Source organism: Desmodus rotundus, chromosome 11 (genome assembly GCF_022682495.2).
Source record: "Desmodus rotundus isolate HL8 chromosome 11, HLdesRot8A.1, whole genome shotgun sequence".
Lineage (NCBI taxonomy): Eukaryota > Metazoa > Chordata > Mammalia > Chiroptera > Phyllostomidae > Desmodus > Desmodus rotundus.
In genome coordinates, this window is record NC_071397.1 from 72105392 (window position 1) to 72117697 (window position 12306).

The 12306-nt window shown below is 35.3% G+C and overlaps 1 protein-coding gene across 1 annotated transcript in view; it reads right to left on the bottom strand.

Moving 5' to 3' along the window:
* Positions 1-12306, bottom strand: part of TRDN (triadin) — a 306741-nt gene that overhangs the window by 67860 nt on the left and 226575 nt on the right. The window contains exon 22 of the mRNA XM_053914068.2: positions 5551-5601. Coding sequence (XP_053770043.1) covers positions 5551-5601 — 51 coding nt within the window. The remainder of the gene's footprint in view (positions 1-5550; positions 5602-12306) is intronic.

Consider the following 12306-nt stretch of genomic DNA (forward strand, 5'->3'; position numbering starts at 1 on the left):
AAGGATAAGAACTTATTATATCTGTAATTTTTACAAACACATGACCAGAGGGAGGAGGGGATGAGAGCAAGGAGGAGGTGGGCAAAGGGTGGGAAATGGGGACATCTGTAATAGTGTGAACAATAAAAAGAAAGTTAAAAAATTCTTATGGTTCAGCATTCAAAGTTTCCCTCATCTGTTATAATCAGCACTAACTTATTTTATTTTTATCAGGCTATTTTTTTCAAGTAAATAAATAACCAAAAGGAAAACCCTGCATATATCATGTAAATGTGGTGTTTTAGTTACCAGACTCCAGTGAAATAAACTTCAAGAATAAGACTAAAATAAGAACACACAGACAAAACCAAGGGGGAGGGTGGGAGCAAGGGAAGGAGGTAGGTTTGGCTGGGGTGGGGGGGAGTGGTGGGGAGAAAATGCAGACAACTGTAATTGAACAACAATAAAATAATTAAAAAAATAAAGGCATTAACCATAACTGCATAAAAAAGAACAAGGCTAAAATAAGAGAGACAATTTCTGCAATGAACTACCAACATCTTTAAAATGTGGTCCTTGATTAAAGTAAATCAAATAAATTTTATTTACTCTACCAGGTTTAAATACAAAGTGATTCTGATCATATTATGGGCTCGAGGCATGTATGTGGGCATATCTTGAACAACATTATATGTTCTCAACAAACTATGTAAAAACAAAAACCCATTTCCTGCCTCCTCTGCAAAATTAAATCTCACTACCCATTTTGCTGACAACAGTGACTTTTAATACAGTGGGAAAGGAAGAAAGAAATAAATCTATACTTTCAGCTCTTTTTCCCATTCCCATCTTATGGTTTTGGGTGGGAATTCAGAGAATATGATCGTAGAGTGTCTATGGATACAACATCCAAACATTCACTTAGAATTAACCGAGTGCAGGTGACTTTGGATAGTGTCAAAAATGAATTTAGGGATTCTATGGAAAAAGCTGTGTCCCTCAAAGCAAGATTTTCTAGGTAGATAAGATATACGCTTAAATATCCATATGCTTGTAGAATTTTTAAAAATGGTTTTGGTGGAAAAGAAATGTTTGTGTTTCTTTCTATTTATTATGCAAAGTACAAATAAGGCTGGTTTCTTTTTCTACACTTTGGCATGAAAAGATGAAATCAAGAGCTATGGGTTGAATAAACACATTTTGAAAAGCTTCATTAACTTTTTTTTCAAGCCAAATGGGGGTCATTTACTGCATTTGCTTTTCCCAATGAAGCCAAAAGAATTAATGTATTGTGAAATGAGAAGGGGTGGTGGGACAGATACCCAGTGCGCTGGGAGAGCACAGTCCCTGGCATTTCAGGGTTCAACATTAAGCATGTTTATTTAAATGGGTGACTGTATGTACATATTGGTGTGAGAGGAACATGGTCACAAAACACAAAGCCTAGCAAGAGGAACCCCGGAGATGGATTTGATTTTCTGGAGAAAGAAGGAAGGGCTAAAATAACAGCTATACTCTTACAGGGTATTTGAAGGTCACACCCATCACCTTAAATTTGGAAAAAGTTCTCAGAAAATAGAAGTGATTTTCATTTCCAGGTTTGCTAATGGGAAGATGGCTTCTACATCCAGGCTGGGTAATCTGCATTGCCTCTCCTGCAGCTGATGTTTTTCTCAGCTTCCTTTTTGACTTCAAGGGATTGGGACGAGGCAGGATGTCCACAGACTGGTCTGCTCAGTCTCTAACTACCCATGCAAGCGAGTGAGCTATCAAATCTGACAAAAACTGTGGGGAGAAAGTTACATGGAAATTCTGGACTTCTGTATCTGAAAGTCCTGATACTTATATTATTGGTTTGGGTCAGTTTAAATAATTTTTCAACTTATCTGTCTTGTTTTCTAGGAGATAAGTTTTGGAGAACACATTTTTGTGTGTGTTGTTTCCACAAATATAATAGTTTCTTTGCATTTGTCTAGGAGCTTACAGGAAGGCTTATGAATCCTGATTATGATTAGAATCTGGAACATATTTAATATGCTGTGACATAAATTGGAACTCTCAAATAATCTGGGCAAGGAGATTGGAATGGAGAAAAAGTTCACAAAGAAATAAAAAGATCATTCCAGGTTTTCCTTTTCCCTACGCTGCCCCAGAGACACAGACAGTAATGGACTAGGGTGAGTGTCCGTGAGAAAATGTAGATCCCTGGGGACCAGTTTTGAAGTCCTCAGACAGCTTCCCATCCTTAGTTCTTGCTTTTGTTTGATTAGTAGGAATGGTCAAGACAAAGCATTAGGAAGACCAAAGAAGTTGGGGCTCATTAGGTCCATGGTCCTGAGCCACAGAATATTAAAGAAGGCAGGCGTCCCTGAATATTCACTTATTATCAGAGCCAAACACACATAGATAGGCCTGTGTCCCAAACTAGGCAAAAATCCCAGTGTCTATCACGCTAATCCGATCCTGGAGGAGCCTAAGTGTGCAGTTATTATTGCATTCTTAGTGGAGGAGGAATTAATCTTTGTTGCCCTGTTTGGGTTCGGTTTGCAGTTCCTTGGTCCATGGATGAATCTTGGATCCTCAGGTAAGTCAGATCATCTGTAAGAAGCAAGTGCTGATACAACGCAGGGGTGGATGCCAGAAGGAACAGAACCAATAATGCGGGTGACTAGCAGGGCTGTCTGGTTTCTGGGTGGTCATGGCCACGTACACAAAGCTCTGCCCTTGTGACTGTATTGAGAGGACTTACGCTAGTCCCCTCCCCCAGGAAAGTCAGCAGCTGAACCGCCAACAAAAGCCAGAATGACATGTCTTTCCTCTGCTTTTATTCTTTTAAACAATTATCCCTAGACCTTCTCTGCACCACTTTAAATAAAAACACAAACCAAATGATATTTTTTTAAATGCCTAATTTACTCATGGTGATCATGTCCCAGGTAAATGTTGTCCCAAATGATTTTTGTGTAATAATCCTGATTTTAGAATTGGAGCATTGCTTCAATATGGGTTTGCATGTGTACACAAAGTGGAATCTGTGAGAGACTGGCAAACGTAGACAGCTACTTAACTTGCATGATATAAATAACTTGAAATACACAATGACTTCAGTGCAGTAGGTGGCCTTTTAGAGACTGGAATAGCTACATTCAAATTCTGCCACAGCTCAGCAGCAGCAGGAGGCTTCAAAAAAATGCTTCAGAAACAAAAACACTGTGGAGGTTTTCAAAGTCCCTAATAATATCTTACAGGTAATCCTGCTAATTTTAAAACTTTCTTGTAATGATAAATGATATTCATAAAATAAAGAAAGTGTGGCAATTAAATTATTGTGTAATAGCATCTAATTTATGTACAACAAAGATATTCTAGGGTATTAATGTAGCTTGAGTAAAAAAGAGGTACATTTTAAATAGCTCTAAGTCAATAATCATACACAGGAAACCTTTATATACCTGATTTTTCTAGGTGACTGTGGGGACACCTTGCAAATAGAGGATTAAACATTGATAAAAATGCATTCACTAAGAAATTACTTATAATTGTGCATTCATAACTGTTGTAACAACAATAATAAAAATTACAGGAACCTACTTAATGGCGTGGTCAGTATGGATTTAAATCCCCCAAATGATGTTTTCCAGGGCAGAGTTTTACAACTACCATTTCCAGCTAATTTAAGCTTTGGCACAAGTGGAGTCTTTAAGTAGCAGTTTAGATTTTTGATAATCATCATTGCCTGAAAGGTAGTTTTGGATTTAGGCCCCAACCTTTTTTTTTTTTTTTGAGATGCTTTTATATTGAACAATAACATGTGGTCCAAATATTCCTGTAACATAAGTGCAGACCAAAGTAAATGTGTTTTATACTACATTTTGAGGGAAGGAAAATTTATATTTTGCTAATTGTGATTTATAAATCATAAATGTATATATATACATATAGGCATATGTATATGGATTTTTCTGGTAGTAGGTTTCAATGACACTTTTAGTTCTCACACAGTCAAGGAAAAGGTTTTTGTTAATTGTGAGATAAAATGAGAGTGAAGGATGAGAAGGAGTCACAGGTAACCACTGCAGAAAAATAAACTCCGCTCTTCTGTGGTAAATAAGAGTCACTCCAATAGCTAAGGACTGTTTTTTATACCACATAGCCAATATATCTATACCAAATAGACTTTCAAACTTATATAATGAGCTCTACTGTCAAAGCAAAGGTTCTTTGAAGAATACAAATACAAGAACCCTATTTTAAGGAGCAAGTAGTACCTGTGTGAAAATTAAAAGATGGACTATAAAACCTGACAGACTTGACTTTCATCCTTGCCTTTGCCTCTAACTTCATGGCGTTACATTGGGTAACTTGACCTGTACCCCTGCTTCCACATTGATCAAAATTGAGATCCACAGCACAGCTTGCTGAAGCGAAATGTGTTAAGTCGATTTCACTGTGCCCAGCAAAGAGCAGACGCCCAGAGTCTGCACTTTGAAACAATCCCCACGTCTTTGTTTGGCCAACTTCTCATCTTTCTCGCTTGAATTTCATATAAATTCCTTCTTCAGGAAAGCCTTCTCTGATTGCCCAGACTTAATTAGAACCTTCGATTATATTCTTTTATAGCACCTTGCATACCTCCATGACTCTTATAATTTTAACTAATTATGTCACTGATACTATAAATATCAGAAGGGCACAGACTATGTTTTTCTTATATTCCCAGTGTCTAGGGAGTATGTGTTTTGATTACTTTATATTAGATTCATAAAAATGCTTATTGAATGTGGTACTGGTTAGTCCACATAAAAATTAAGGTGAATAACACAAAGTCTTGATGTTTAAGTAGGTGACGTTTCAATTAATTAATTAGCTAGACAGCTAGATAAATAGATAAGATTACACATATTACAAGTGTATGAATTCAGAAGAGAGGGTTTCAGTAAACATTGAGAAAACTGATGGTTTATATGGACATTATTTTTATAATGTCCACATAAAGTCAGTCCATTCAGAAGAGAACAACACCAACATTAAATAAGAACATCATGCCTTTTTATAGCAATAAGGAGCTGACAAGATTAAGGCCAATAGAAGATGACTAAGAGAGTCTTTGAAAATAACAGAACTCACAGCTCCAGTTCCCCAGTTTTCCTCCCTTTTCCTAGGTTTGTCATCTTTGTTTCTTCAACAATTAGCTAGTGCATGGAAGGACTGTGCACCAAATATAATTTTATGAAGGAACAGGAAAGACAAAACCAGAGAACATGAAGGGAAGTCCTTTCTATATTTTTTTATTACCTTCTAACATTTTTTTACCCTTTCATTCTTTAAGGAAAATCCTTTTTCTTTCTTACTTTTTTGTTTTTGAAATTATAATCAGAGCACTTTTTAGGTCACGGCAAACTGTAAGAAACTGTTCATGGGGCAGGTAAATAAATACAAAATTTCAAACATATGAGGGTGACCTATGGAATTTGGCCCATGCATCTGCAAAGATGATGACGAGTGTACTATGGGCCTATTCAAATATTTTTGCTAATAACTTTTTGTTTTATGTTGCATTGACTCTATTACCTTTATCCTTCAGAACTGAAGAAGTCTTCCCAGATTTTTCTTTTCTAATTTCTGCAAGAAGAATCATGAAAAGGAAAGGTTACAATGAATAATAGAGATAAAAATGGCAAGTTTCTTGATGTGTTTTATTTATTGAGGCCTAAAAAAATCAAAGGGGTTCTGAGTTGATATTCAAAATACAGATATATATTGGAATAAGTTGCCCATTAAACACTAAATATGCAGAAGATATAAAATACACTTAAAAATTATTATCACAAGGGCAAATTATGATAAGCACAAAATAGGTACAAATATTTGGTTGGTCAAAAAGTCCATTTAGTTTTTTTTTCCATAATATAAATGACACATTTTTTAAAATTTTCACCAATAACTTTATTGATTTGGATATTTTGAGTATGTTGGCTATCTTCCATGTGGTGTAATGTTGATTGTTCTCAATTAATGCTTCAATTTGATTGCTATCAACTTCAGCTGGTCTACCAGACCCTGGAGCATGGCCTTGGGGGAAATCTCCAGCACAAAACTTTGCAAACCACTTCTTTAAAAAAATTTTATTGTTATTCTATTATAATTGTCCCAATATTCCTCCTTTGCCCTCCTCCACCCAGCCCACCCCCAACTGTTGTCCGTGTCCGTGGGTCATTCATACATGTTCTTTGATTAGTCCCTTCTCCTTCTTTCCACCATTATCTCCCTTCCTCCTTCCCTCTGGCTGTTGTCAGTCTGTTCCATGTTTCCAAGCCTCTGGTTCTATTTTGCTTATTAGCTTATTTTGTTCATTAGATTCCTCTTATAGGTGAGATCATATGGTATTTGTCTTTCACTGACTGGGTTATTTGCAGACCACTTTTGGCACATTCGATCATTCACAGCACCTTTTCCAAACACTGCACAAACCTTTTTTTTTTCATTTCTGTTGCATTTTTACCTTTTTTTAAAATAATAAGGCATAATATGCTCAAAATATTGTATACTTTCTTCCATCTTCAATATTAAAATGGCTACCCAAAAATTCACCAATTTTGATAAGATTTTTTAAAAATGGATGCTGATGTGACAGCTGTCATGTTGCAATCTAACAAAATAATTTCAAGTGAAGTTAGAGACAACTAAGTGCCACTAGAGCCATTTTACAGTAAAAAACAAATGAACTCTTTGGCCAACCCAATAAAATGCAGTGGGCTTTGGGGAGAGAAGGTAGGGTAACAACAACGCCTAGCACTGTCCATTTACTATGTGTCACAGGCAACGTCTTCTCCCGTTTTGTCATTCAACATTTACAACGACACTCTGTGGTAGATAGGCACTGTTATTGTTCCTGATTTTCACATAAATGAATTAAGTAACTTTCCGAAGGTGGTGTAGCTCTTTAAACGGGAGACCTGGGACTTAAACTGATGTCTCTCTGAACTCAACCACAAAAGTACAGGCTCTGGTAGTTGAATGATGGCATCAGCATGGGCTTTGGTAGGTCGCACTTGAAAGGTGGAAAGGAATTAGACCAACAGAGATGACATGGAAAGGAAACATATTTTAGAAGAATAGAAGAGAGAATAAAGAGGCCTGAGCTTTGTGAGTCTCTTGTAAACAACACAATGTGGTAGAGGTGATGCTGTGACTTTCTGGGCTAAAGCAGGGGAAGCCATGCAGCTTCCATCTGCTGCTCTAGGAACACTAGGTCTGAGGAAGCTGGGTGCCACGTAAGTACTCTGACACCACCATGCAGCAGAGGATACGTATGAAGTATGTCCAGAAAAAGGTCTGCCATTGTTAATATAATGAGCGCAGTTTGCTTAACATTGATGTAACCTGGCAGCCAAGGAGGGTGGACTGGAATGCACATGTGTGAACAATGATGACTTCACTGTACTAGTCTGTGGGGGTGGTAGATGCCATTGAGTGAGCATGTGTGCTGTGTGGCTTTTGAATTCAAAACGACTGAGCCAGTAGAGCAACAAATCTGTATCAAATTTTGCATTAAGCTTGAACATTCTTCCACAGAAACTGTTCGGATGATTCAGAAGGCCACAGCTGTGGGCAACTGGTAATTGGCAGCTTCATCATGACAACACCCACTCATGCATCACGTCTTCTGCAGAACTTTCTGGTGAAACATCAATTCACCCAGGTGACTCAAACCATTACAGCCCAGATTTGTTGCCCTGCGACTTCTGGCTTTTCCCCAAATTAAAATTGCCTTTGAAAGGGAAGAGATTTCAAACTATCAATGAGATTCAGGAAAATATGATGGGGCAGCTGATGACAATTGGGAGAACTGTGTGAGGTTCCAAGGTGCCTACTTTGAAGGGGACTGAGGCATCATTGTCCTATGTACATTGCTTTTTGTATCTGGTATCTCTTTCAATAAATGTCTCCATTTTTCATGGTACATGCCTTCTGCACAGACCTCATATAGGCAGTCCAGTCAACAGCTCAAGCTGTGCTCCCAGCCAACAGGTAGCAACCACTGCTAGACATGCAGGCAAGTCAACCTGGACATCCCAAAGTTGGTTACTTCAGATGACTAGTGTTCAAGCCTACACCTGACTGCCATCATACGAGATGCTCAAGTGACAACTGCCTAGCTGATCTCTCCTGAATTCCTGACTGTCACAATCACGAGCACAGTAAAATCGGTTGCTATTTTACATGACTAAGTTTTGGAGTATTCTGTACATGGAAACAGTTAGTGAAATTGTCAGCTAATAAATAGCAAAATATTACACCCTGTGCCATGTAACTTTTCCATTAGAGATATAGATAAAGCAGATAAATTATTAATTCTATTTTTAAAATTGAGGAAGGTTTTCAGTGCGAGGATGCCAGTTGGGTTTAGGATTTCACTGGTCAGGAAATGCAAATTTAACAGTATAAAGGAGTGTGGGATCAGTAAATCTGATTATTTAAATGTCTGAGTATCAGATTAAAAAAGAACTCCTGCTTACTTGGTTTACAGAGTGATAATCCGCCATTAGTTAAGATATGAAATGTGTGAAGAGAGGCCTTTGGAGGAAGATACGTTCTTTGTTTTGAATATATTGTGTTTCCTTGTTAACAATATACCCAAAAAAGGCAATACCTCACTCAGCTGGAAATGCAGGTGAAGTGCAGATTATATGCAAGTGTTGCAGAAAGCAATCTGTATTCTTATTTATAGATGGAATTTGTCACTAAACCAGTAACATGATGTTCCCAAATCTCATTTACTTTGTTCACACAGATTGACTTGATTTAGTTTAATAAACTAGATGAAAGCAAATTAAATCAGAAAGTTAACTTTTTTAAATACATTCATTTCAAAAATACTGAAGTCATGGATTATAATATTTTACTTCCATGTTTCAAATCCAATCTCATATAATTTGTCTTTATTGATAGCTATATTATCATGTATTGGTGATAAATTTATGAATGTTGATTAGCTACTGACAGATGTTTAAAAATGAATAATACACAGACCATTATCAAAATAGATATGCAAAACAAGTTTTAAATAATTAACTAGATAAAATTATTCATTTTAAGAAAAAATATTCAATTTCAATAAACCAAGAATTTTAAAAGTTAAAGGCCTGAATATTTATAACCAAGGAAAATAGAAAATAGTATTTGCTTTTTCTTCAAATATTAGCATAAAACTGATAAAATGTACATATAACAATAGTGTTTCCTTCTACAATGATTTTAAAAAGGCCTATGAAACAGACAGAAGACTGAAATAATGGACAGTGTTGTAAGAGGAAATAGGCATGAGAGATCTCTGGTACAAACACACATATTTTGAACTCCAAACAAAGTGTTTTAAGGAAATAGAAGTAATAAATATTATCTTTGATTTGGCCATTATTTCTTACTTGTGGCTCTGAAGAATCAACTTTAATATCAGTTTACTATTATTGACATTAAGATATTAACAAATATGTTTCTGTTAGAACATCTTAGCTTGATGTCAATGTCAAATCCAGGTAGACTGAAAAAAAAAAAAAAGACAAAACCCAATGCTGAGATTGGAAGGTTTAAAACTTCCTGACAAGATCAACAGGCAGTTCAGGTTCCTGGCTGTGTAAAGAACCAAACTCAAAATTTTTAACCTTCCTTACCCACCCAGCTCTACTGAAGTGCTTGGAACTATGTCAGAAAATGACTTTCTTACTTCTTTTGTAGATATAAAATGCCTACTAATTTGAGATATTTTTAATGAACATGATGAATAAAATCAAAGTATCAACTGTGCATTTTTCTCGATATGGAAAGAATAATTTTTTAAAAACCATATAGATAGGTTTATTCATAAGTTTAATGGTACCTGGTAATTTCCCAGAGTAGGATTATTAATATACATCACATCACACAACATAAAAAATATTGAAATTATTATATAACACCCATATTTCTTTTTGAAAGTGATGCCGTATTTCCTGAAATGATGATTTTTAGGAATTGCATACATTTTTAATCATTAATATGTGAATGTCCTACCAATACCTGTCATTGTTCCTGTTCATTTGGATATAATTCTGACAAAGATATTTTAGAAAAAATATTTTATAACATTTTTGTATTTTTATCAAACCCCCAAAATATAAATTTTATAAGTAATACAGAGAAAAGCATTCTCAAATTGCCTAAATGGCTTAAAATACTGCTTGGAATTCACATAAGAGAAAACATATATATTGATGTTTCATTGAATTCTAAATTTGGATGTTTCTAAAGAGATGTAAGGGTTTAATTTTACTCAGGACATTGTCCATTAACTTTGTAATTAAGTGTGACTTGGTCAGAGCCATCTTTAACTTTGTCCTAATTTAATCATTCCCTATTCTGTGGGGTAAAGAACTTGGCACATATATTTTTTTAAATTTTAAAATATCTTCTCCTAAATATTTGTTTACAAATCCCTAAGTAAACATTAACCATTCGTTATAATCAATAAGCCAATATTGATGCATCATTATTAACTGCAGTGCACAATTTACATTAGGGTTAACTTTCAGTTTTGTACATTCCATGGATTTTTGACAGTCGTGTAATGACATACATCTACCATTATGGCGATACAGAATAGTTTCATTTCTCTAAAAACTCCCAGTGCTCCACCTATTTATTGCTCCCTGTTCCCAAACCCATGTCAGACACAAAACTGTTTGCTATCTCTATAGTTTTACCTTTTCTAGAATGCCATGTAGGTGGAGTTATATCAAATTATCTTTTTTCACTTAAAATTTAAGGTTCCTCCAAGATTTTTTGGTGGCCTGGCAGTTTGTGCATTTTTAGCACCAAATAAAAATTCTATTGTATAGCTGTACTAGGGTTTATTTATCCATTCTTATATGAAGAATATATTTGTAGATTACAAGTTTTAGCAAGTAGGAAGAAGCCGGTATAAACTTTGTGTGCAGGACATTAGTGGAGAAAACTTTTCAACTCATGGGGTAAATGCCAAGAAGTGTGATTGTTGGATTGTATGCTAAGAGTACATTTAGTTTTGTAAAAGACCACCCAACTGCCTTCCAAAGTGACTGTACCATCTGCATTCTCTCCAGCAATTTGCGAGTTTCCATTGCTCTACATCCTCCCCAACGTGTGATGGTCTCCATGTTTTGACAACCGTCTAGCATGTGGGTATTGGTATCTTATGGTTTAATTTGCAAATTTTTAACGATGTATAATGTTGAGTATCTTTTTATATGCTTATTTGCCATCTGTCAATCTTTGTTGCTGAGGTATCTGTTAAGATCTTTGCCCATTTTGAAAATGGGTAGTTCATTTTCCTATTGATTGAGTTTTAAGAGTTTATTATGTATTTTGGATAATAGCCCTTTAACATATATATTTTTTTTCCTGCCATTTTGTGTCTTGTCTTCAAATATTGACAGTATCTTTTGCAGAGAAACACTTTTAATTTTAATAAAGCCCAACTTATCAATTTTTATTCATGGATTATGACTTTGGTTTGTCTCTAAAAAGTCATTGCCAAAACCCAGGCCACCTAGATTTTCTCTTACATTATCTTCAAGAAGTTTTATATCTTTGTGTTTAAATTTTTGTCTATGATCCACTTTGAATTAATTTTTTGATGTGGTACCACTCGTTGAGAAGTCTGTTCTTTCTCCATGGATCTGCTTTTGCTCCTCTGTCACAGATAAGTTGACTATATTTTTGTAAATCTGTTTCTGGCCTCTCTCTTGTGTTTCATCAATCTGTCTATTCTTTCACCAATATCATACTTGCTGTAGCTTTGTAGTCTTGAAGTCCAGTAGTATTAGTTTTCTTTGTTTTTCTCCTTTAATATTGTCTTGGCTATTCTGGGCTTTTTTTCTCCCCATAAAACCTTAAAATCAGTTTGTTGATATTCACAATATCAGTTTGTCAATATCCACTGAGATTTTTATTATGATTGCATTAAATCTACAGATAAATTTGGGAAGAACTAACATCTTAGCAATTTTGATTCTGCCTATCCATGAACATGGAATATCTCTCAATTATTTAGTTTATCTATTTCACTAGAGTTTTGTAGCTTTCCTCGTGTAGATGTATACATATTTTGTTATACTTGTATCTAAATATTTTCTTTCTGGTGCTAATGTAATTGTATTATGATTTTAATTTTGTTCATTTCAATTTTTTATTGCTGCTGTATAGGACAAGAGTTGACTTCCATATTAACATGGTATCTTACAACCTTGCTATAATCACTGATTAGTTCCAAGTTTTTCTTTGTTCTTTGGGAAGTTTTACATAGACAAT